This window comes from Hirundo rustica, chromosome 6, assembly GCF_015227805.2.
Source record: "Hirundo rustica isolate bHirRus1 chromosome 6, bHirRus1.pri.v3, whole genome shotgun sequence".
Lineage (NCBI taxonomy): Eukaryota > Metazoa > Chordata > Aves > Passeriformes > Hirundinidae > Hirundo > Hirundo rustica.
In genome coordinates this window covers 45,054,889-45,081,511 of record NC_053455.1, presented here as the reverse complement: position 1 = coordinate 45,081,511, position 26,623 = coordinate 45,054,889, and the positions used below count along the sequence as shown (strand labels likewise).

The 26,623-nt window shown below is 42.2% G+C and overlaps 1 protein-coding gene across 1 annotated transcript in view; it reads left to right on the top strand.

Annotated features, from left to right (window-relative positions):
* The window catches only part of LRP5 (LDL receptor related protein 5), a 133,436-nt gene that overhangs the window by 81,837 nt on the left and 24,976 nt on the right, over positions 1-26,623 (top strand). The window contains exons 8-9 of the mRNA XM_040066760.2: positions 23,788-24,004; positions 25,495-25,784. Coding sequence (XP_039922694.1) covers positions 23,788-24,004; positions 25,495-25,784 — 507 coding nt within the window. The remainder of the gene's footprint in view (positions 1-23,787; positions 24,005-25,494; positions 25,785-26,623) is intronic.

The window sequence follows — 26,623 nt, the reverse complement described above, 5'->3', positions numbered from 1 at the left end:
CCGTGCAGGCAAGGAAAGCAGCATCGTCTTCTTGTCTTTGACATTTTGAAGGCATGCCATTATGGAATGTGGGTCTGTGGGCTTTGTATGGTGCTTGTGCATGAACGGGGTTTCCTTTTGGTGTGAACGTAACACCCTTGGGACTGTTCTACCTTGTCTGTCACCGGTTTGTTCCCACCATGGAGACAGTTCACAGGGAGGAAGAATCCCATGTGTTCCACAGAGCCAGTGCTCCTGATGTCATCTCTGTGTGGTCAAGAGCTTCTCATCCATGGTTTTTATTTTCTTCTACTTCTGAGATCTGCAGGACAACTGTACTTTTTTTTTTTCCCCTTTCATTTTCATAGTTATGAATTACCTGTTGATTGTGCTACAATGTATGAAAATCAGTGCTGGCTGTTACCATTTTTAAGAACACAGTAGAGGTCATATCAGTCTTTGCCCTCATTATCTATTTCCTGGCTTTTGAAAGTTTGGATTTGTGATTGTGATAAAGCACCCAGTAGCACAGGACAGCTTTGTCAGTGCGAAGTTAAAGTTGGTTTTGTTGGTGAATATCCCATCTTGACAAAGAAATTGAAAACACGTAACAAATGATTCTCAGAAGATTGCCAGTGGGGTTTGGGAGGGGGAAAATGGATGAGGTCAAAGATAATTTGCTGCTATAGATTGATAATAAAACACAAATCATTTAATGATGGAGCAGCAGACAGACTTCTTAAACATATCAGATAAGTCTCATCTCCAAAGTGGAGTAGGATACCTCATGCTATGAGTTAATTTCTTTTTCTCCAGATTAAACTTAGTACAAATGCACATTTTTCTGTGCCAAAACAAGAGGAGAGGATGAAAGATTTGCATCTGTATGCTGTTAACATCTGATAGATTTATGTCAGCACATGAGACTTAAATAGTTTATTCCAATAACATCCAGGTCCTTGCTCATCTTTGAGTTCTTGAGCAACAAATCCATTGGTGAATCCACTTGAGAACCACTGTCTTTTTCAGCCTTGGTGATTTAAAGTAAATTGACTTGAGCTTCTCCATTAGAGACCACAGGAAAGAATGAAGTGAAATTAATATTAATAAATTCTCAGATATTTTCTGCTTTGGAGAGGTGAGTACTAGACAAGCCAAAAGCATCTCACTTGTCTCACTTTGGTGTCTTTCCAAATAGGTGAGTTGAAGTTTTCACCCTAGCTTTTTGCAATTACTTTTATGTCCGTGACACAGTTTCTTTTGACAGCTCCTTAGAGAGCCAATGGAGTAGGCAGTGCCAGCTGTTTGTGGTCAAGGAGTATAGAACATGGCATGTGTTGAATATAGAGTTGGAACTCTGACATAGGAATTAAGATACAGGCAGTGGAAGGTCATGGGAAGTCTCCTATCTGTGATCAAACCAGCTTTAGCTTCCTTTTTGAGAGGAATTTCCTCTGAGTATCTAATAGTTTACTGCATAACAGCTGCATAGTCCAAGCATTCCCAAAATTTGAAATATTTTTTGTGTGGAAATGGCCAATTCTTTTATAAAAAGAATTGGGGTTGGATGTACTGAACAAATTCACCACAGGCCATCTTTGAGTAAATTAGCTGATTTTTTAACTCACAATTGATATGAAATTGGGAAATATAAACACCGTCATCCTAGTCAGGAAACTGTGTTATCCTTAATATAAACAAACAAACAAACCTTCCTTATATCCAGAGAAACTTCTCAGACGATAAGCCATCAAGTCTAAATACAGTCTCAGATTTAAACAGGAAACTGATATTTTTGTAATCACAGTGGCTGCCTCCTCCCATGTCCTCCTGTCCAAAACACCCATACATTTCCAATGGATCCACAGAATTGTTTTTAAAAATTCAGTTCTTTTAAGTCAACTTGGTGTCCAGGATAAAAATTCCCTTATTTTGGTCTGTTTGGATGCTCTCTCTTGCTTTCAGCCTTGTTTAATAAAACCAGGGGAAGAAGTTCTCTGTGAGTCTGTACCTCTGCTGACACACAGGGTCCTCTGCAGCATCCCTGTGACCTGGCTTGTCATCCTTGCTGCCCGTGAGCTGGGAACTGAGGCTCAGACACGGCCTCGAGCCATTTTCTGTAGCAGGTAAAACCTGATGTCTTCAGCTGGGGCTGTCACAGTGCCAGGCACGTGGGACTGAGGAATATCTGTCCGTCCTCACCTCTGCTCCAGAGAGGTGCTGTGCCACTTCACCATGGCCACTTGGGTCAGGGGAGAACGATACCCTTGAGTCCTGTCACCCAACAGTGCTGGGAGGTTTTACTCCGATGGTGTTTGCATTCTCATAGTAAATAAGCAATTGCAGGAGCTTTCTGAGAGAGTGGTTGGAATAAGTGCTGCTCACTTGGGTCAGAGGAAAAGGCCAGCTTTCTCACACCACCTGTGAGTACAGAGCAAGGTTCTGGCACTCAAGGGCATCCAGGTTCTCCATGTATTGTCCGTGAGCTCTCTTCCTTCCGTAGTTCCGCAGTATATTCATCTGTGGGTGCTGAGAGGTCTGTAAAAGTGCCTTTTCTACCTGATCTGGAGTGTTGTCACACCAATGCTCTCTCTTCCCTCTACTTTCACCCTCATAATTTCTTTCCATCCGAATATTGTAATTAACTAAACTGGTCAAAACTTAGTATTTAATAAATATGAAGAGACAAAGCTATACCCCAAGCAGATCTGTTCTGAAAGGGAAGCTCTAGAGAGTCCACAAAGTATTCTGAAATGCTCTTCTCACCTTGTAAGTGGCAGGTACTATAATTTTAAAAGATCCTCATGTTAAAAGTAAATGTTTAAATGACACTTAGAGGAATTTGTGAAGCTGAAATGATAAGAGCCCCTGAAGCTCAGAAGTAAAAGTCAGTTTAGCAAGACAGATTTATTTTCCAGGCTTTTGTACAGTAGGACCCGGTACATAGTTAGGCTTAAATTTACATGGGAGTGAGCTGTGTCAGAAACTTCTTTTAATGGTGAGTTTGCTTTTATTTTTTGGAACAGTTATCTCTGTCTTGGGTACTACGTACTTGACCCTGGAGATTAGCAGTGAGATATCATTTTTCTATATTGTGGAGGTGCAGTTTCATTTTTGCCTCTGGCATAAATGCCTAATTTCAAGATTAAATAATTGCAATAATTTGTACGTTGACTTTGAGCTTCTGGAGGGGAAAATAGTAGTACTGTAGCTTTGTGGTCTCAGCATTTGGAATAAGGAGTAACAGGAACCATACATAGTAGTTTGGTTAATTTTTCTGTATTCCTTTTAAAAACATGTTCAGCCAACCCTTGCCTTCAACTTCATCCTTTCTACCCTCTCATCCACCATCTGTCAAGGATGTAAAACTTACGTCCTTGTTTTTGGTAGTTCCTGTGTGGTTTTTTTAAAATGTGCGTGTGGCAGTGTCAATCTGGAGGCAGCAGTGGCTCCTGTGGCTTCACTAATGCTGCATTAACCATCCCTGTGAACTACAGCAGTGTGTGGTGGTGTCCTGACTGTTTTCTTGCATGCAGTGTGGGGGTAACTGATAGCTTTCTCTACAAAGTGTTTGGATCCATGGATGGAAAGAACTGAGAGAGAGGCTAAGCACTGTAGTCTGTGAGTGGAAAATTGACCTCTAGTTAGCCTCCTCCTTCTTCTAAGTATACACTGTGTTTTGTTTGATAGTGGAAATCTAATCCTTTGGGAAGCACAAATTCCTATAACAGCTCTGATATGTATAAATAAACCCATATTCCTCATTACAAACAACATCAAAGCAATCACAGTATGGATTAAAATACACAACCCACCCTCCTCCGTACTAATGTGCAGCAATGCAGAGTTCAAATGAAGCCATTAGCAGTATCTCCAAGTATTTGGCAAAAGCAACCACACTTGTGTAGCTACAGGCGATGAAAGTCCCTACTACAAAAAGGGAGGGACAGGGGGAGTAGCCTGCATTGATCTAATTAGTCAATGAAGCACAAAGAATGTAAAATCTCATTATGTATCACCAGGAAAATTTGGCTTGAGAAGTAAAGAATATGAAACTGATTTGTCCATGGGTGGGTTATTCGTGTCTTTGAATCTTCCAACAGGAAGTGGGATTTCTGTAAACATATTAGAAACACGCACATGCACACACGTGCACACACAGAGAAATATATGTATATGTGTGGATTCACAGGCACACACATACATATAGCCAGATCCTGAATCTTCTCAGCCCTTACTCCAGGAGTGAGAGAGTCCATGCAGCTTGAACTTTGATAGGGAGAAATTGAAGGTTTTGGTTTTTGGTTTTTTTTTTTTTTTTTTTTTAAATTTGGGTTGCTAATGCCACTCACAGCCTGAAAACACAGTGTGTGGGTGTTCCAGTGTTACTAAACCCAGACCCGGGGTTTGTCCCATTGCCCCAGGCAGTGCAGCTCACGCATGTATCAGCTCTTCTTCCTAAAGATCTTCTTAAAAGTGGGGACTTTAAAATGACTTTTTGTAGCTTGCTTTTCGCCCTTATCTTTGAAGCCTTTCAGGGATTCATGTTACATTTTTGGAATTTCTCTGAAACCCACTGTACTTAAAACATTTATATTTCAATTTAGGCCAAATTTCCGTCCCAGTCAGTGTCTCCCAAGAGCTGAAGATAAAAGTAAAGTGCCAAATAAAAATTACAACACATTCCCCGCCCTCCAAAAATTTAAAAACTAGCAAAAAACAACCCCAAAAAACCACAAATCTAGCACAATACCCAAGCAGCCACCCACAAAGCCCCAAAGCTAAATAGAAAAAACTACAGGGGAGAGGAAGAGACACAAGCACTGAAATGAAGAGACTAGTTCAGTCTTGCAGGTGGCCAGTAGCAGGAACAAAGGAAAAAGTCATCCTACTTCTTCCTCACAGAGTAAAACAGAAGGTTTGTGAGTCTCCAGAAGTTTGTAGAATCAGGAGGAATGGCATTTTGAGTGTTAATACTGCAGGTGCAATTAGTGATTCAGCTCTTGATTGCTTATTTTTTAATAAGTATTTAATGTTGGCTGTGTTCCAGCTGCATTCTGCTCTGCCCCAACCAGAGGAGTAGGCTTTTTTTTTTTTTTGGCCACATTTGCATTTGTCACCCTGGTTTTGCTTTGCTCCTTTCCCTTGAGCTCTGCTGCACCAGAAGTTCCCTACCAAATTCATCTTTTACTCTGGCTGAAGGGTAATGTGGATCATGGTCATATCAGCAGTGACTTGATGAAGAGGGGAAAAATCTTGTGACCCTCAGCAGTCAAGGTGAGCACAGTCAGATCCCACAGTTCTGACTGGGTGTTGCACACTGTAAACTGGCAAAAAGATCTTTTCCCCCGAAACAAGAAGCGTGTATCAGCTGGTCCCTCTCAGACACTGCAAGCCATCCAGGTCCCATCTTGAGCTATTTCTTGAGCAGTGGCCACAACTTGCCATGTTCGAATAGAGTCTAAAACCAGCAAAACTTTGTATTTAAGTCCAGAACTGCACAAAGAAAAAAATGTGCATCTGCACTGCTGACAGTGGCAGTGCATTACCCAGGGGCTATTGATGCTTCACAGCTACTTTGAGAATCCTCTGCTCTGTGGGCAAGGACACAGTAGGACGTAGAGCAGCTGCAGTGCAAGGTATTTTCTGTTTTCTGGAACTGAATCCCTGGTCGCCGTTGCCCTGTGCCTATCCACAGATCATTTGTTTCTGAACATACAAGTCCTCTTTCCAAAAATCAGGGGATTGGATTGCCTCTCAGAGGCAAAAGAGCGCTGTTTTTTCAGTCTCTGTCAGAGTAGAAGTCTGTTAGGTGCTCTTTGGCTCGCAGCTTCCTGTTTCCCTTGTTCCATCAGCAGTGGTGAAGGCACTGGGAGTGCCTTGGTGGGAGATACTGCACAAGGGAAACTGATGATTTGGTGCATACACATTAATGACTTTCATCAAATTATAAATAAATAAAAATAAAACATGAGCAGACTGAAAAACAGATGTGCAGGTGGACATCCAAGGACCAGGTTTTTGAAGAGGCAAGTCTCATCCCTGAAACACAGCCTTTCGTTCTGTGCTTTCCAGTGAATGGGACAGCAGCCATAAAGCCAGGAGTGCTGTGCAAGGTATGAGATTAAAAGGATAGCTGGAGCTAAAGCAGGAATGCTGAGCCCTTTTTGGAACAGGAGTAGAATGCTTCACAAGTGTGAGGGCCCTGTCCTTTGAGCCAAAGTCTAAATCTAACTTTAGAAAAGAAGTTGAATATTTATGTCCATTTGCAGGCCTGCAAACGTGGTGGAGATTATCATGGAAATAAAAAACACTGGCAGTTACTGAGGTTGCTAAATAAGAAATTACTAAAATACCATACAGGGTTGGCAGAGGTCTGTGGTAAAGGGTTGAGGGGTTATCTCCACAGCCCAGTCGTGTTTTAGCTGGTACTGGGAGCTTAATACCTAGACCCCTGTAGGTGGGATGTTTTGCAAGACATGCACCTCAACCATGGCTCTCTGGAGCTGGACTTGACCCTTGAGTAGGAGGCTGGAGGGAATGGTTTATACTCATGAACTATGAATGCAGCAGTGTCTCATTCTGAGTATCTGCTGTACTTTTGCAGCAGACTTCTTAAATGAAAAGGCAGAAGGTAGCTAAAGCAGACTGTCTAGCCTTTTTATGAGCTGCTTTGTTTTAAAGTTGGCTGTAGGAGTGAGTGGAATATTAGCTGTGGTATGTTGAGGTAGGCTGCATCTTGACCACACAGTCGAAAAGGGGTATTTGAATACTTAATACAGTTCATAAAGAGAAGACAGTGACTGCAACACTAAAATCAGATGTTGCACTTCTTTTTTTTGTTGTTGTTCATTCCATTGTGAAAAGTAACCTCTTAGAGGAGAAGCATTTTTGCACTGTCCATGTGTGTATGCTTAGAGGAGGTGCATGAGCCTGCAGGCGCTGGGAGAAATACGTAGTGCCATGAACAGAGCACTGGGAGTCACTGAAACCATGGCCTTTGGTTAGGAAGCTTCCCCCCTGCCCCCCAGTCTTGTGCTTTTTCAATAATTCAAATGACAAGGCAGCTACGTCGTTTGCTTTCATTAACCACAAGCTCTAGGAAGAACAAATTCAAAGTATGCAAGTGCTTTCCTAAAATTAATGTAGACTGAGAGGAGGATAATAATGTATCTGAGCGATATTTGTTTACTAGTAGTGTGTTCTCTTGATATATCAAAAGCTGGATCTGATACCCATGTCTCAAACTACAATCACAAGAGTTTCCTGAACCCATGCAGTACTGAATGAGAGAAATATTTTTTTTTCCTTTGGTAATAGTCTGTTGTTGTCAAGAGGTTTTTTCATTACTATGTCAAAATGAATTTTAGATCCAGGGCATCCTTGGTGTGAAGTCTCCTGCTAGTCTGACATGTGGCATGCAGGTTTGCCCAACCACAACAATTCCTCAGGTTTTTCTAATGCGTTACAGTGAGGTTTTTTTAATTGAATGAAACCACATAGATATGACAAAAAGTCTTCTGTAATCTGCAGTGATACTGCAGATGCTCTTCCTCTTCTCCTACTAAATATTTTGTCAAGTGTATGAGAAGGTGTGGGGCTATGAAGAAAAACACGATTTCAAGAGTGGGTTTTCACCTATTTTTACTTCAGAGTATGCTTACAAAGACTGTCTAGAAAGATGCAGCTTTAGGCTACATGTGGGAGACTTTACTCTTGTGGGGTGGTAATTACCTCTAGATAGCAAAACCAGACAGAAATTTTGCATTGTTAATTATGCATAAGTTTTAAGCAATGCTAGGAAATATATCTGAAACCTAAGTTTACCCTGTAAGACTCAGTTCTGAAGTACTTTTTTTTTTTTTTTTTTTTTTTTAAATCTGGAAGAGAAGTTAGAAGTTCTGTAATGTGCCACAGTGCAGCTTTTTTTCTCTTAATCTAATTAAAAAAAAAAAAAAAAAAAAAAAAAAGGCAGCATTTTTCCCCCTTCTCTTATGGTTATGTTTGGGCCTTACTAACATAATTGTGCCAAAAACAGGGTCAAAGTTTCTTGTTTTATAACAGTGTTGGTGTTCTCAGAGCTGGCAGATTGTCTGTTCACAATGGATTCCATATGTGCTGGAGACCACAACGTGAAGGGATTTACAGAGTGCGAGCTGGAGTGCAAATAGTGGAGGTGGGAAGCACTCATCTCCTTGTTTTTCAGTTTAAAAGGGCTTTTTAAAACAGCAGTCACACAGAATCCCAGAATTGCTGATGCAAGAAGGGACCTCTGAGGTCATGTCCAGCCCCACGCTCAGGCAGGGCCGCCTAGAACTGGTTGCCCTGACCACTTAACTTCTGAACATCTCCAAGGATGGAGACTCCACAGCCTCCTGGGCAACCTGTGCCATGGCTTGGACAGTCTTACAGTGAAAAAGTATTTTCTCATGTTCAGAGGGTATCACCTGGGCTTGAGTCAGAGTTAATTGTCACTGGGTGCTACTGAAAAGTAGCATGGCTCTGTGTTTTTTACTCCTTTCCTGCAGATATCTACATACATTAATGAGATTTTCCCTGAGCCTTCTCCAGGCTAAACAGACATATCTCCTGTAGAAATTACTTCACTGCTGTAGACTCCAGGACGGTGTGGATGAATGTAGAAGAGAGATCTCTGAAGTTGGGTTTTAGAAGATGAGGTTTATTGTAAGGGATGTGGGGCCTTGCTCTGAGCTGCCAGGCTGCAGCTCGTGGCAAGGCCTGGGAAGGTGGGGGAAGGGAGAGGTAGGGAGTGGGGGAGAGGAAATTCCAAGAGAGGAAAGTCCTTGGGGAAGGGTGCCAGGCAAAAAGAGGGTCCAGCCCCCTGGGGACCCCTTATCAGGGGTCTTCAAGGTGGGCTGGAACAGGACTTGGGCCAATGGGGTTACAGATGCCTGATACTTCAGGGGAGGGTTACAGGTGTGGGATGAACCATACATTGGGGGTGAGACAGAACATTCCATTTGACCTCTGGGTCTGGCTGCAGGTGACCTTCAGCTGGTCACATAACTGTTTTCCCAGACATCCAGTAGCTAGGACATCTCAAACATCAAAATGTACTTTCAATTCTATCTCACTTACAGGTTTCACATTCTCAGAATCTAAGCAATAATATTTATAGGGCTTTCTGGCTTCATCCTCCCCAGCAATCTCCTTCTTCTTCTTCTTCTCTTTTTTTTTTTTTTTTTTTTTTTTAATAAGAAAGGTGCTGATCACCTTTGTAGCCTTTTGCTGTACCCACACCAGCACGTCCACATCTTTTTGTGCTGAGGATCGTGGAACTGGACATAGTACTCCAGGGGAAACCTCGTCACTGCTGAGTAGAGGAGGATTGCCTCCCTTGGCCTGCTGGCAGCACTCCTCCTGATGCAGCCCAGATTACCATCACCCTCCTTCTACCAAGGGCACATATTCAGCTTGGTCTCCACCAGGACCCCCAGATCCTTCTCTGCCAAGCTGCTTTCCAGCTGGGGGACACCCAGCTTGTGCAGGATACTTTGGTACAGTCTGTGTAGATAGTCATTGACCTTGCCACAGAAAAGGCTAAATGCAGAAGTAGTGTCATGTGGGCCTCGAGCTCTGTATGAATGCTTTGTCCAAGGGTAATCAAGCTACCTGTATTCATAAGATGTAGTGTGCATTACACCTGCAAAAATAAATGAATGGCCAAGAGATGTAGCTCTTTACACTATTTCTGTCAGTTTAGCAGTTTACACCTTGCAATTGTTCTGGAAGTCTGAGACTGGAATTCAAGAGAAGAATGTGCCATTCTTGTGTTTCAGAGTGGCTCATTCTTAGGATGTCTTGCTTAACTTGGACTTTATTCACACAGCCCTATAGCTGAGAGAGGACAGGACAAGTTTCAGGTCTTACGCTGAATCAAATTCTTAGTCCCACTGGCTGTACAGCCACAGAAGGGCGGGTGCTGGCACAGGAGGAAATGAGAATGAGCTGCAAAGTTTGATGGGTAGGAAAAGTTCTTGAACTGACTCTTCCAGCGGTTGAAAATGATCATGGAGTTGCTGGGCTATTGTGTAATAGATTTATAACCTCAGCTGCGTTAAGAGAGGCAAACGAGCATCTAAAAACCTCTACTGCTGCCTTCCATTTTCTCAAGTGGAGCCAAGCATCCACGTGGGGAAAAGAAGGCTTCTTCTAGATACCTGTGGCACAACACTGGCTTTTGTAGCCTTTAATCCAAAGCAAGAGGAGAATCAAATTTAAGAAATTTTTCCTAGGTGTATTAATTAGTGTTGCAACAAGATCCAGGAGAACCAGCTTCTTGTATTCACATACCTCTTCAACAGGCAAGCAAAGAGAGCTAGAATTCTTCATATGCATTTCTAGAGGTACTAACACGAGAAGAAATAATACTGTTTGAGTTACCGTACTTCAGTTTTTCTTGGCTGAAAAATGCTAAGATTCCTTTTTACACATAAGTATTTTCAGGAAACATTCTTTGATTATGTAACTGTTTTCACAGAAACAGCTTTTAAACTAATTTTCCAGTAGAATATGATTTCTGATATTGGGTATCTGCCTCCTGAGGAGGCTTCTGTGAATACCCTTGCTACATCTTTCATTTCTGCCATTGGCCTCTTCTAAGCTGAGAATAGCCTTCTCTCTAATTCCTTAAGAAATGAGGAAAAAAAGTTTGCATTGCCTTCATTCTGTATTACTGAAATGAACTGCACTTTTTTTGGGGAAGGGGGGGAGTTGGGGGTTGTTTTTGTGTGTGTAAGCCTTAGTTCAGGATTTCAGGAATTTCATGCAGAATTTTAGAATTTTTTTTGTGTGTTCTTATAGGCAGCTTATCAGTGGCTCCTCAAAGCTTTATATTGTTGTCATAAGGTCCATCAGTTTTAAATAAAGCTTAAGCATGTGTTTCTGAGTAATTGAAAACTTTCTGTACAAGTATTGGAAAGTAGACTGATAACATGAGTGCAGATAGTTTTGTTTAATTTAGAAAACGTGATTTTATACTGCATTAAAAAAAAAATTAAAAAAAGGCAGCAATGTCATGCCATGTATTCCTAAACATAACGACATGAACAACTGTAGTAGTAAGGTTATGGCTTTATGTTCCAACCTTTCACATTCTATGATTTTGTGTTACTTTAACAGGTGAAAGTTGCATCCAGCCTGGATGCTCACTGCTGTGTATGGATATCATATTTGGTGGAGTTCTTTCAAAGCCAGGAGTATTGAACAGCATTGGCTTGGCCTTTTCACCTCTTATTTCTCTATTGAATGTATTACGAACCAGAAAGGTCATGTCCATTCTAGATACAAACTCTTGTCTACTGTTAATGTGGGACTCAGTTTTGAGTTGACATTAATCAGTTCAAGCTCTCCCTCCTCTTGCACTTGAGAATTGTATTGTTTGAAGAGGCATTTGAAGGACCTCAGCAAGTAGCTGGTGATCTGCTGTGATACCTCTCTTTCCTTTAAGAGCATGAGTACAGCTAAAATCATATTTGACCTCAGGGGCCTTGAGGATTCGGATTTGGAGATTCTTCCCCTCCTAATTAGTATCAGAAGGTAGGAAATACTTTCCTCAGATGATCGTTTGTAGCCTTTCTTTCTAAGTCAACTTTACTTCTTGTTCCTTTCAGGACTTTCTATTCAATTACTTAGAACTTTAAAAGGGCATGTGGGCTGAGGCCAAAGTCCATCTGGTCCTAGTTTCTAACTCCAACAGTGAACCAAACCAGGTATCTATAGAAGAAGAGAAGCTGGGTGTGCATATGCTATTTACCTCAATAGCTCTCTCATCTTTCGATTATTTTTAAGCTCGGGGCTTTCCCTTGACGCGGCAGGGCGACAATTGATCCATTTAGTTTGGGTGCCTGGGAGATAGGAGTTGAGTCATCAGCAGTTCTGCCTTTACCTACATTAAAATACACTGTTAGAGGAGTGTGTTTGCGGCTCACACAAAATGCTTTATTTTTTCCATCTACTACTCCATCACTCTTGCTCTAGCCTGAGCTGCCATGGGAGCAGCTGCTTGTCAGCTACAGAAAGAACTCCTTTAGAAATAAACATCCTTGAAAAAAAAAACAAGCCCTTCAATCCAAAACAGTGGAAATGTAGTTACTGATGTTTCATTGTCATTCTCTTGTAAACCCAGTCTCCTGTAGTAGCAGGTTTTCAGTTGTGCTGCCCTTCAGGGAGGGAAATACTGCCATTAATTAAGTATTTTTAAAATGTAGGTTTCTCATCCCCACCTCTAAAACTGAAACCTGGTTTTCTGCTGGAGCCTTCTAGACTTGGAAGCATCACGTTGCAATCTCTGTTAAGATAAGGTTTTATCCCAGTCCAGTGTTTGCACAGTCAGGGGAATACAGGGCAGAAAGACAAATCTTAGGAGGCAAGAAGCTGAAATTGTTGCCTCCTCTTCAAGTTCAGGGTGAAAAAGCTGTGCTCTTCTCCCTGTCATCAGAGCCCTCAACTTTCATACATAACAAATAATGTGAAAGCAAGTGTGGCATTTTGGATTTTAGGTATTCCGAGAGAAAGTCATTAGTTGGCAGATTACAGGAAGATTGGTGTTGGGTCAGTTTTCGTTGCTTGGCTTTGCAGACATACCCTGTGGGTCACTCAGTCGTGTGCACAGGTTGTGTTTTGCCCCTTTTACCTGGGATTAAGTGTTGTCAGATAATGCTGGTTTCACATTAAATATAAGCTTTTGGGGCATTTGCATAGGATTAAGAAAGCACAAGCTTTGTGATTAGTTTCTAATTTAATGTCAGCCCTCCAGGGTAAGGTTGTCGAGTATATAACGTGTTAGTCATCAATTATTTACTGCTTTATTGTTACGCAAGTTCTTCACATCAGTACCTGAAGGCAGTCCCAGCCCTTCCTCTGTCATAGTGTGTTCCTGCTCTGTCCTGGCTGGCATAGCACTCTGTGCAGCCATGTGGAAAAACAGCAGGGAACTGATCCAGCTGAAAAATACCAGCCAGAAAGGTTTATATTTTTCAGTCTGATACATTTTCTGCCACACAAGTACTTGTGCTGGCCTGGCAAGAAGGTGTCAATGTGAACAGGGGAGTGAGGAGGAGCAGCTTCTTCTTGAACTGGACTGAGCAGAACCGCCTACAAATTCTGAACTGTGCTGTGAAAGATCTTGTCTCCTTTCCTTGGTATTGAGAAGCAGTTTGAACAGACAAGGCAAGGTTCGGAAAAGAGGAAAAAAATTTATCCATTTCATGCATGCATAGAAATAATTGGAGAGATGGGGTGACTTACTTGAGGGTACACACTGGGATCTCTCTTTGTCTAATATTTGAGCTATAAAACCCAATCATCTTCTTGATTCCCAAGCTAACTGCTCAACTTCAGGTAGAAGGGACTCATAGGTACTTTTCTTTTCGAGTAGAGCTCTTAAGTGTAACCGTAGACCAGCCTGATAAAGGCAGAGGAGCAGTTTGCAAGTTGCAGTTGATTGTAGCTGACTGCCTGAAGATGTTATATCTGCTCTTCTCTTACCAGCAGAGGCTAAATACACCTCTTTTATTTACTATTGTAGGGGTACAGGGAATCATGCCCTGAAAATTTGTCTTGTAAGCTAAAAGGACATCCTAAATTTTGACTAAACTTTTGACTCCACTATTTCATGTTGGTTTGATCTGGGAAGCTCTTAATGAACAACCTTACTTTGATTTACCATCAGGAACCTCAAGGTGTTTAAGAACCCACCTCGGGGTGGGTCAATTAGATTATGCAACTGTGAGAGCTGCATGAAAAAGGTAACATTCTGGTAATTCATGTGGTGGTTTGGCCTGCAGAAAGGGCTGATGAAGAGAGAGCAATGTAATGGAGCGTCTTCTTGTGCTACATTTACCCCACCAGAGACTCACACGTTTTGGCTGCGGTAGTGGCACCCTCCCTGTGTGACACCACAGAACGCATTCTGTACCACAGGCATCAGAGACAGGACCTTCAGCTGTGCAGGACTTGGTTTCCTGTAGGTTGAGCTTCAGAACATCCTCTAAGGGTCTGTCTTGCCAGGCTTAGCAGTGAGGAAGGTAGCTTGGATCAAGATTGTGATGGCTAAAAGTTAAATGTTTTGCCTTTTTAGCCTTTAACCATTTGTAGGGACTGGAGACCATCTGGTAAGCGCATTTTTTTCCATAAACTCTCTGAATGCTACTTTGCAGAACTTACTAATATTAATAGTGCCTCAAATAGATATGATTGATAGTGTCACTTATCCCAAGTGACAGTGGAGCGCAGGCTCTTACCAAGGCAGGAGGCCTTGGCATTATCTGTTCTTTTGGAGACACATTTCAGCTGTCAGAGGCACCTGGGCTAGTTCTGCCGGAGATGGCAGTGAAGTTGTGTTAGCACAGTGTGGTAGGCTGGCCTCTGTGCAGCTGTAGATACTCCAGCTGACTGTGGACAACCTGGTTCAGCTTTCTGTGCATGGCTTTTACTTCTGCCATGTTGACATACACCCTGCCTGATGGTGTGTAAGACTGGATTTACTGGGTTAGTCTATCGCAATGTACTTTCTATAAATGGTACACATAGAAGGGAATCATTAGCATTTGTTGTTTACTTGTGCCAGGAAGCTTAATGAGATGAGGAATGGTATGAATGTTTGTCAATGCATACAGGAGTCCTTCGACTTTCACTGCCTCCCTCCAAGGTGGCATTGCATGCCCACTGCCTTTGGTTGTGTTTGTATTAGATTAATATTTCATGTCTCCCTCAATAGAAATATTTAATGAGAGAACTTTGATTCAGCTTCTGAGGAATAACAAAGGAAGGTACATGAGGCTTGGCGGATAGGTTTTTACATTAGGATAAAAGCATCCATTCTTCCAGGTGTAGTGCCACAAATGGACATGTCAGCTAATCTAGGGTCTATTTAACCTTTGACTTCCTGGGGAATTTCTGTGCATGACACTTGTGGTGACTTAGAGCATAAGGGATTCATTACTGAGCTCTTTGAAGCTCAGTATGTGCCTACCACGGTATGAAGAGGGTGTGAAGAGCTACAAGTGACTTCAGATAATTGCACTGTGGTGAGGCTGAGAAAAAGAATCTGTTACAATTCTCCAGGGCAATGCTAAGAAGTTGAGTTCTGAGCAAGGGGTCCCACTGTGCTGGACAAAACACCAGTAGCTGGATCTCAGTTTGCTGTGGACAGAGGCTGGCTGCAGGAGACCTTGAATTGTAAGGCCTCAGGAGGGGGCCATGCTTGATGAGTGTTTCTCAATCAATTGTTCAGGAACCTCTCATTGTCTGTGACATAAAAAGATTATTTTTGAAAAAAACACTAAAATCCACATATTTTGGGGGAAGGAAACAAAAAAGATTAAAATAGCAGTAGTACATACTACATTCATCTTACTTTATATTTCATTACAAGTTAATGTTAAGCATGGTAACATTGGACAGGAGGCATGTTTTTTCTTTGGAAAGATTGACCAGTATTGGTGCCACTTTCTTCATCAAGATCTATTGTAGCTGCTGGTTTTGGCATCCTTTTGACTTCTTAAGAAATTCCAGTTGACTGCTGAAATTGCTGATTTGTTTTTTGGACTCAAACATTTACCACAATTTTTTTCTCATATCCAGCTCATTGCATTTCTTTTCACGTCTTTCCTTCATGTCATCCATATACGTTTATAGATGTTCTTGCAGTCCCAATATCACCAGTAGAAGAACAACATGGTAAATATTTGCATGATGTGCTGTTTCCTCAGACTTGTAGTGGTCTATTGAGTTGAGAAATGTTTGAATTTGGAAAGGAGAGAAGATCTTACGGGATTATTCCAGTCCCTTGGAAGTATTAGGAAATCAGGAGAGAAGTAGGGAAAAAGTAAGCTACATGAGTTTTAAAAATATTCTTGTAAAACGTTTAAATTCTTTTTCACTTTTCCCAGACTAGTTATCTAGAAGTTGGAAAAGCATATTGTTTTCATAATGGGTGTTAGCTAAATTTCAGAGTTGTTGCATGCCCCTTTAAACTCAGAGTGGTCAGAATTTGAGAATGAAGAAGTATTTACAGAAGGTAAAATTTCCCTCAGGTGCATTAAATTGCAACTTCTTCCCAAAAATAAAACTGGAATACTAATTAAGTAGTTTCTGTGTGCTTTAGGGTCTAGCCAGCCATTGCCATAAATTATTTTTTGTGTTTAACTTTTCCCCTTTTAAGTAGTTTTGAAGTATGTGATCGTGTTCCTGGTTATGAGAGATAAGTTACAGAATTGACCAGCTGCACCCTTAATCCTCTGATCTGCTGTAAGAAGAAAAAAAGTTCTGGAAATGCCAGGCTGATGTAAATCATGGAGGACAATAGCTGCTCCTAGAAGAGGCTTGTAAAACATAAGCAGGTTCAAAATCACCATCATGTTAATGCAGCCTTTCTGACAAGAAGAAGTTCATCCATCTATCAGTGTCTGCTACAGCCTATTTCATGTGCTCATATTTTGGAAAGTCTGTCTCTCTGTGGAACTAAAAAAATGTTGTGAAATCCTAAGAGAATGCTAGGTGTGAAGGTGCTTTGATATGGAAAAATATGAACAGATCAACACTGCAAATAAATAACTGCTTCACATGGTGATTACATGAGCACAAGGATAAGAATATGTTCTGTTTATATTATTCCCAGGGAAAATGGTGGATCACAATAAACTACCACTTTTTCGCAGAATCACAGAATGTGTAGGTTGGAAGAGACCTTCAAGATCATCGAGTCCAACCCATGCCCTAACACCTCAACCAGATCATGGCATCGAGTGCCACATCCAGTCTCTTTTTAAACACATCCAGGGATGGTGACTCCACCACCTCCCCGGGCAGACTATTCCAGTACTTTATCACTCTTTCTGTGGAAAACTTTTTCCTAATGTCCAACCTGTCCAACCCTTGGTGCAGCCTGAGACTGCTTCCTCTTGTTCTGTCAGTTGCTGCCTGGAGAAAGAGACCAACCCCCAGCTGTCTACAACCACCCTTCAGGGAGTTGTAGAGAGTGATAAGGTCACCTCTGAGTCTCCTTTTCTCCAGGCTGAGCAACCCCAGCTCCCTCAGTCGTTCCTCACAGGTCTTCTGCTCCAAGCCCCTCCCCAGCCTTGTTGCCTCCTCTGGACACGCTCAAGCGTCCCAACGTCCTTCCCAAACTGAGGGGCCCAGACCTGGACACAGCACTCAAGGTGTGGCCTCACCAGTGCTGAGTACAGGGGAAGAGTCACCTCCCTGCTCCTGCTGGCCACACCATTCCTGATCCAGGCCAGGATGCCATTGGCCCTCTTGGCCACCTGGGCACGCTGCTGGCTCGCGTTCAGCTGCTGGCACCAGCACCCCCAGGTCCCTTTCCTGCAGCCACACCGTCCCCAGCCTATAATGCTGCAGGGGGTTATTGTGGCCAAAGGGCAGGGCTCGGCACTTGGACTTGTTAAACCTCATCTTGTTAGACTCTGCCCATCCATCCAACTGGTCCAGATCTCTCTGCAGAGCCCTCCTACCTTCCAACAGATCGACACACGCTCCCAGCTTAGTGTCATCCACAAATTTACTAATGAAAGACTCAATATGCTCATCCCCATCATCAATTAAAATATTGAACAGAGCTGGCCCCAGCACAGACCCCTGAGGGACAGCACTGGTGCCTGGCCCCAGCTGGATGCAGCACCGTTCACCACCACTCTCTGGGCCCGGCCATCCAGCCGGTTCCTAACCCAGCAAAGAGTGCTCCTGTCCAAGCCACGGGCTGCCAGCTTATCCAGGAGTGTGCTGTGGGAGACAGTGTCAAAAGTCTTGCTGAATCCAAATAGACAACATCCACAGCCCTTCCTGCATCCACCAAGTGAGTCACCTGGCCATAAAAGGAGACCAGGTTGGTCAAACATGACCTACCCCTCCTAAACCCGTGCTGGCTGGGTCTGAGACCCTGGCCATCCTGTAAATTCTGTGTGATGACATTCAGTATAAACTGTTCCATTATCTTGCCAGGTACTGAGGTCTGGCTGACTGGCCTATAATTACTAGGATCCTCCCTCCTACCTTTTTTGTGAATGGGTGTCACATTGGCCAGTTTCCAGTCATCTGGAACCTCTCCAGTGAGCCAGGACTGTTGGTGAATGATGGGGAGTGGCTTTACAAGCTCATCTGCCAGCTCCCTCATCACCCTGGGATGGATCCCATCTGGGCCCATAGATTTATGAGTATCCAAGCGCCTCAGCAGTTCTCTGACTGCCTCCTCTTGGATAATGGGGGGACCGTTCTGTGCATTAGCACCATCAACCAACCCAAGAGAACAGTTGTCTTCAAGGCAAGTTTTATCCTGTAGATTTATATTCTATTGCATTTGTCATCTTTGTAGGTGGTTGGGTTGGTTTATGGGTTATTAACAAGTCACTACTTAGCTGTCTTACATTAATTTATAAGTGGAGATTTTATTTTGCATGAGACAGAACAAAGTGATAAAGAAAATATGTTGGAGTTGTTGCCTTTGGAGCAAAGTTTTAGAGTATTCTGTCAAGAAGCTGACATTGCTAGATTGTAGAGAATTTTGTTTCTAAGACTGTCAGAAAAACTTTTGAGTGTAGGCTCTTTTACCAAGGGCTATAATTTGGTATTTCACATCACCTACTTTGCTTTGCTTTTCTAAGGACTGGCACATCTGCCCTGACAGCCATGGAAGGCCACCACCACAGCTTCAAGAGAGAGCCAAGCACCAGGGATGGTTTGCCACCACTGCTGTGCTTTAGCTCTAGGAGATTGCAAAGGTACTTCTGAAGGGAGATTGTAAAAAAAAAAAAAAAAAAAAAAAAAAAAGAGTATTGACATCCCGTGATCCTCTTCAGAATTTTCTTTGCCGAGCGTCTCAAAGTGGCTTTTATATTATGAGTAAAAATATGGCCCATCTGTGTAGCAGTAGAGAAGTATGTTGTGATGCTGTGTCTTCAGCAAGGTACAATGGCATGTTCTTCAGTGAGAAGGGAGAAATATCTCTGAAAGGAAGGAAGAGAATATGAGAGAAAAGGATGGTGATGGGTCACTACATGCATTTGCAAGCAGCAAATGGTTATTCACAGTTCAGCAGGGGTGTTGCACTCACAGTATCATTTGGATTGATTCTCGGTGTTCTCTTGGTTCATAGCTTGCTCTGAATGTAGTTGGATGATGATAGTTTGGAACTACAACAAACCAAGCAATGTAGGAATTCAGAAAATAATGATATAAATGTATGCCATCATCAAAATTTGTCTGAAAGAAGAGCCACAACAGTACACGTAGGACTAATCCATGAAATGTAGCAGCAATAGAAACCTGATGAATGTTGTTTATGAGGCAGCTTTTACCAGGTAGCCAGAATATTGTCAAGGGGGTCAGAACTATGGACAGTGATGAGGAACTGCTTTATAAATTCTTGAGTATACCGAAATGCTTGAGGCAACAGTTTGCTGAGAGCCTCAAGCAGCCCATCTTTGCGGAAAATTACCAGATATGTCTGTTGTCCATCCATCTCTTCTTTTTTGATAATATGTCTTCTGGTACTGTTTGGTTGAATGTTACTCCGTTTTCTGCTTGCCAGCATCTGCCAATACATGCCCGACATTAGGCCCCTTCAGACGTTAAAAAAAAGAAAAAGAAAAAAAAAAAAAAGGTGTTCACTTTTATCCCAAAGCATTGATGAAAGATGGCTGTGTTTCAGCAGTTGGAAATACTAATGAATGGCCTACACTCAGCTGAATATGGACTGTGGTATAAACTGCTCACAGCTGCTTCACTCTTCTCTTTTTGGGGCAGGCTTCTTTACTCATAGGAGTTTTCTATGTCATTCCATTTTTCTTTTACTTTCCCTGCCAACTTTGCTGTTTTCTTTTCCATGCTGCCTACCTGATCTACCTCACAAGTTCTTTCTTGAGCCAGAGAAGGCTGGGTATGTTCACTTGAAGTGCCATTTCAGAATCTGCTGGTGGGAATCCCTAGAAGCCATTCAGAGAGGGGTTGAGGTTGGGAGGGACCTCTGGAGCTCAGCTGGTCCAACCCCTGCTCAAGTAGGGTCACCTGGAGATGGGTGCTTAGGGCCATGACCAGATCAGTTTTGAATAGCTCCGACAGTGGAGACTCCACAGCCTCCTTGAGCTGTTCCAGTTCTCAGTCACCTGCACTGGAAAAGTGTAGCTTTCCACAAGGTCTGCAAGACTGTCAGAGCTACAAGCCCGCCACATGAGTCTCCTGAATATGCCAGTCATGACATTTTACTGTTGCCAACCTGCTTTGTCTGCTCACGTAGTGATTTAGCTCAGCCCAAGAACTGATTTCCATTTGACTACCTCTTTGTCTTTAGCAATTGAATAAATTTTGTTTTTAGTGACTGAAATATAGGGGTAAGGTCTTAGAGGTCTCTTTGTTGTTCTGTCAAAAGATGTCCTGTATCTATGCTGAAGAGCTGTTTTTTCATAGATGCACCTGAAATACAGCTTGACTACATGAATCATGCTGATGTGTAGAATTTAATTGCATTGTTTTACTTTAATCTTCTTCAAAGAGCCAAGAGCTTTTGAGTGTTATATTTAGAAATATTTGTAAAATCATTTTGCATACATTGCAGCAGCATCTAAAAAAATATCACACCTTACCACCTTCTCGTGTTTTTTGTGTGATTCAGTTCATTAAGGCGTTTGATGTTGATTTCACTTTGCCCACAACAGATTTTAGCTGAGCTTGGCAGGGCCTCATTAGGAGATTTGTTATTGAAGTCTTGAGACTAATCAGGGGCTTTCAGTGTGTGACGCTGTTCAGGGGGAGCTTTCAGTGTTCCGTGTGTAAAGCACAACAGATTTAGTGTTTCATTTATCCTTTGAGATCCATTTATCACTTACAGAGAAAGAAAGGAAACCCTGAGTAGAATAAAGCCTATTCTAGTCAATTTGTGCTAAATTATAAGGATTGCACCTTAAAGTCTTCCCTTTTGTCTGCAATCAGCAGATCTTAGTTGACAGATATTAAAAGATGAGTTAATATGGTATTTTATTATCTTTTCTTGTCTTTCCTCCATGTTGTACATGTACATTATAAAGGTTCTTGCAGTCCCAGTACCACCAGCAGAAGAACAACATGGTAAATGTTGTGCTATTTCCAGAGAACTTTAGTGATCTGTTGAGCTGAGAAGATGTTTGAATTTGGAGCGGGTAAAGATCTTACGGGATTATTCCAGTCCCTTTGAAGAAATGAGAGGTGCTGATTTAATAACAGGAGTTGTGCTTTTGGCCATATTGTGAGGCTCGTTTGTAGATTTTTACTTTGAATCCTTGTGGTTTCATTTGATATGCTAGAGTGGAGCTGCGTCTCTGGGAAGGTGAATGGCAGCAAAATTTGAAGTAAAGACTGTGTGCATGTACCTGTATTGACCCGCATGTGACACCTCCCTGTTCAAGCTTTGCCCTGGCTCCTACTCTAAGATTGTCTCCGGGAGAGAGTTAGCATTCCCTGCTTGTTGCTGTCAAGTGACTACCACTTAGAGGGTTCAATTGCTCCCAGCTCAGAAAAATCCTCTGAGTCAGAGCTGTCCTTTCTGCATCCAAGGGAAGCCTGCTTGGATGTGTAGGTGTTCCTCCCGTAGTATTGGGGAGGAATGTTTGGGAGAGGGAGACAGCAAATGTTTATTCCATCATTTTTTTTAGCCAAAATACAAGCTGTTAAACGTTTTACTGCTGTCTGATTCCACATTTTGGATCTCCATTCCCGATGTGTTGAACAGCCTTGTAATTTGGGAGTGCTTCAGTAAAGTCTCACCAGTAAGGTCTCTCTTCTCTTCCCCAGGCTGAGCAACACTAACTCCCTCAGCCTTTCTTCATGGCAGAAGTCTTCCAGCCTCCTGATGATTTTTATGGCCCTCCTCTGAACTGGCTCTCAGTCTTTCTTGTACTGGGACCCCAAAGCTGGATGCAGCACTCCAGGTGGGGCCTTGCCAGAGCAGAGTGGAGGGGGACAATCTCCTCCCTCTACTGCTGGCCACGCTGCTTTGGGTCCAGCCCAGGATATGAGTGACTTTCCAGGCCATGAGCACACATGGCTGGCCTGTGGAGATTTTTTTTCACCTACCAGCATGCCCACATCTTCAGCAGGGCTGCTTTCAATCCCATCATATCCCAGCCAGTTTCAGTACCAGGGTTTGCCCTGACCCAGGTGCAGCATCTTGCACTTGGCCTTGTTGAACCTCATGAGACTCCTGAAGCTCAACAGCTTGGCATTGTCTCCAACATCCACAGATGTGCATGGGTTTCAATAAATGCGTCTGCATCCTTGAGTGCATCTTCTCTTGTACATTTTAGTCAGCAGCTCTAGTATGTGAATTGTACCTCTACTGTCCGTTTCTGTAAAAGTAGATGGGAATGTGGAAGTTTCATCCTCATCCTGCTGATGCGCTCTTGTAAAGGAAATGGTGTCCTCTTTACTTTGTGTGGCACCAGTTTGGCTCCAGCACCTGAGTATGCGTGACGAACTTTTGAACCTGCAGTATTGCCTGTGGGACTGATAGTGTTCTAAATAAGTGAGCATTTGGGGTTTGCCGGGACATGATGGAATGACATAATTGCAGAACCATTTGGCTTTCAACCACCGATACAGCTTTTTTTTTTTTTTTTTTTTTTTATGTACTCTATTTAGTTTAACAAAATAAAAAGATAATTAAACTTCAGGCTCTGCTACTCCTTCGAGCCGTGGAAGAATCATAAGTTGATGGGCTGATACAGAGCTCCCTTGAAACTTAGTTTGCAGGAATGCCAGTGTTATTTTTAACTGTCTCCAGCAGGAGGCTTTCTGTCTGGAAGGAGTCCAGAGGTGTCCATTGTAGCCTCTGTTCAAATTCACATGTGTTATAGCGATGATTTTTGTGCACAGCATAGGTGGGTACAGTTGTAGCAGTAGCTGACTGCTCACCTCTGCTGTTTGGCTGGTGGCAGCTGGAAAATCCAGTGCATGTCCCTCGTGTGGGGTGGCTTTGGCTTGCTGCCAGGTGCCCACCGAAGCAGCTCTGTCACTCCAGTCCCCAGCAGGACAGGGGTGAGAAAATGCAATGAAAGGCTTGTGAATCAAGATAAAGACAGAGAGAGATCACTCTGCTGTTACTATCATAGGCAAAACAGGCTCAGCTTGGGGAAATTAATTTATGGCCAATCAAATCTAAATGCATATTGTTTTCATAAATCTGTAGAGTACTGTAAAGTTTTGAAGTGGAGTTTTCATTTTTAAATTTATTTGAATATCTACTGTGTGTGTATGAATGTACTGAAATTCACATACTAGTTTAGAAAGATGTGGTAATTGTCATTTGCCATGTGAAAAAATTTAATTCTGGGTGCTTCTGCTGTTTACTGTATATGAACAGAGCCTTACAACTCTATTAAATTGTGGTAAAAATGATGGTTGATTTTGACTGCCCACATTTAGGCATTTAATGGTTTAATATTATACTACATTAGAGTTACACATATTTGCAATAAAAAATAAATATTGCTTAAACACTTAATTAAAAGTTAGATCCCTAAATCACAAGAAAATAGAAGCATTGCACGGTGGAGGGAGCATAATCACCTACAAGGTACAGGTTTAATATGAGACTGAATAAACAATTTCCAAATAATAGCAAAGGGGAGGTTATTTAAAACCTCAGTTACAGATCATGAAAAGGAAGTGCTGGGAATTTCAAGAGGTTATTGCATAGCAGTAGCTGTTCAAAACACAATTGATATTGCCATTTTAATTGTACCCACATTGGAGAAGATTATTTTTTCCTTTTTTTTTTTTTTTTCCCCCTGCATCCCACAGGTCATAAATGTTGATGGAACAATGAGGAAAACCCTCTTAGAAGACAAGCTTCCACATATATTTGGGTTCACACTGCTGGGGGACTACATCTACTGGACTGACTGGCAGAGACGAAGCATTGAAAGAGTTCACAAGACAAAGGCCAGCAGAGACATCATAATTGATCAGCTGCCAGATTTAATGGGTCTGAAGGCAACGAGTGTCACCAAAGTGTTTGGTAAGCATGGGCAACATAGCATGGGTCTCTAGGAGTATGCATATATGGTCTTGCTTTCATTAGGCAGCTGCTGACCACTTGTAATGAGAATAACTGAGGTCTGATGGGTTTGAAAGGAAAAGGGCACCTATCGTTTCTAAAGTTGGGAAAATGCAGTGTTGGAAAAGAAGTTGCTTCCAGGTTTCAGTGACATAAATGTTCCACAGCTTTCACTACGCTCTTTGAATTTTTATGAGGATTTTATTCCTCTATGCTGCAGGGATCATTATTGTCACGGAAATGCTCTGTTTCCTACTGCTCTTTCCTTCCAGGGCAAAGTCCCATGATGCTCAGTTAGTAAAATGCTTCTTACTGTTTCACCATTACAACGTTGCCCCAAAGCATGTGGCACTTATATTTTAACTCTTAACCCCTTAACCTACAACTCAATTTTACCTAAATCTCAACAACTAAAACTTGCCCTTAGCTAAGTACCAGCAGCTGGATCTCTGTGTCCTTCCACTGCATCTGTGAAAGGTGCAGCCAGTGTTTTAGGTCCTCTGCTGCAGCAAGTGTGTCACAGGACCTCCTGGCTTCAGTACCCCACAGATTTTCCAACTACCTGGAACATCGGAATTTGGGCATAGCAATAAACAGATTTATTAGTCAACCATTGAAAATACTGAGAAGAGTTGCAGTGAAGTAATGGCATCAGTCTGAAGTATTTATGCCCGAAAAAAGGGAAAATTAAAAGAATCCTGGTTGAGACTGATCTTGGAGATTTTTTTTTTGTGTGTGTGGTAACATTCTTAAAATACCTAAATCCTTGGTTCCAGCAGATGGAGAGAGGCACTCATTTATGTGTTGGTCCTTACTTTCCCCTACACATTCCATCCCCATCACATGAGAAAAAAAGTGTGAGATTGTGGTGATCTTGTTGGAACTGCTTCTGCTAATGAATCTTCTCAGCTTTAAATTAAACAGGTGGGAAAGAACTGCGATTATCCAGCTCTTTTCTCACCCTTTTGTATGACTGAACGTTTGTAAAAGATGGTGGTTTCAAAGAGATACAAAGATGGAGTACTTGGTGAAAAGCAGCTAATTAATTATCTGTCTTCAGATTTAATGTTTGAGGAGACAAGAGAGATCTGTTTGTAGACTGTATTTGTACAATAGGAGGGATAGGTCCAGCTTTGTAATCCTGGGTAAACAGAAGGAATCCACTTGGAGTGTCTTTTTCTTCTCTCTCTCTCTCTCTCTCTCTCTCTCTCTCTTTTTTTTTTTTTTTTTAGCATTCTCTGCTGACAGCCCATAGTGTTGACTTATTTTGGAAAGTTATACTCTGTTTTTGCTCAACATCCTGTGTTCCCCTTTCCCTTTTACCTTCACAATGTACTAATATGTGTTTTGTTTTAGTTGTTGTTTTCTTGATTTTTTTTTTTTTAAAGGAACTAATTCGATGCACTAATATCTGTTCTGGTTTGTTGTTTTGTTTATTTATTTTTTTAAAGGAACTAATTCATGCGCAGAGAACAATGGAGGCTGCAGCCATCTGTGTTTCTTTACGCCCCAGGAGGCCAGGTGTGCCTGTCCCATTGGCCTTGAGCTGTTGAGTGACATGAAGACTTGCATCATTCCTGAAGCCTTCTTAGTTTTCACAAGCAGAGCAGCAATTCATAGGATTTCCCTTGAAACCAATAATAATGATGTTGCTATTCCTCTTACTGGAGTCAAGGAAGCATCTGCTCTGGATTTTGATGTCTCTGATAACAGAATCTATTGGACTGATGTTAGTTTGAAGGTATTACTGACGTGTGAATTCCTTGACTATAAAGCCGCAAAGCAGTTACTTTGATCTAACAAAGGTCTCTGTTACATGATCTGTCCTGCAGTTGCCAGTGTTGTCATTGAATTGCATCCAAGGAGACCCTTGGAGATGAAGACAGTTGCATTGCTGAATGCACAGTAGGGTGACAGGCATCTTCCTGCTTCAAATAAAAATCCAGAGTGGTGTCTGCTTGTACCGAATGCCTAAATCTGGGATGCTGGATGTATTGCATCCATATATGTACCTGCTGTAGAAAAGCTGATTTTGTGTCAGAGAGCAGAGTCATTTAAACATTGAGCTCAGCAGCCCCTGAGTTTTCTATCCTCTTCCAGTTTTTTCTTGCAAGGCAGTTGTACTCAGTATTAACATTTGACAAGTGGACTTTGGATTGTTTGCTGTTAGTCTGTGGCTCCAGCTTGGCACAGAAAAAGCTAGGGAATTTGTTCATTCTCCTCCACATTGCGTTAAGGGCCCACCTGCCCCCAGTTCTATCTCAGTGTGTGCCCCAGAGCACATTTTCTGTGATGTTTGGTACACATCCAGGTGCGTGCTGAACTAGGGGTTGTGCTCTTCATCAGTGTTAGTTGGCCTTTTGCAGTGAACTAAGTATATGGTAGAAAATGACAGATTCACTTCACTGGAACTAAATTATTCTATTTAGACTCTTAATAGGTTTTCCAAGAGCAATCAGAGTTTCCTTGCCTGTGTGCCCAAGCCATAACATGGCAAAGGTCACTTTTGGAGCCTGCAGGGCTCGGGCAGTTTCTGTAGCCTCTCTTGTGAAGACTGATGAGGGCTGTGCTTCAGTGTTA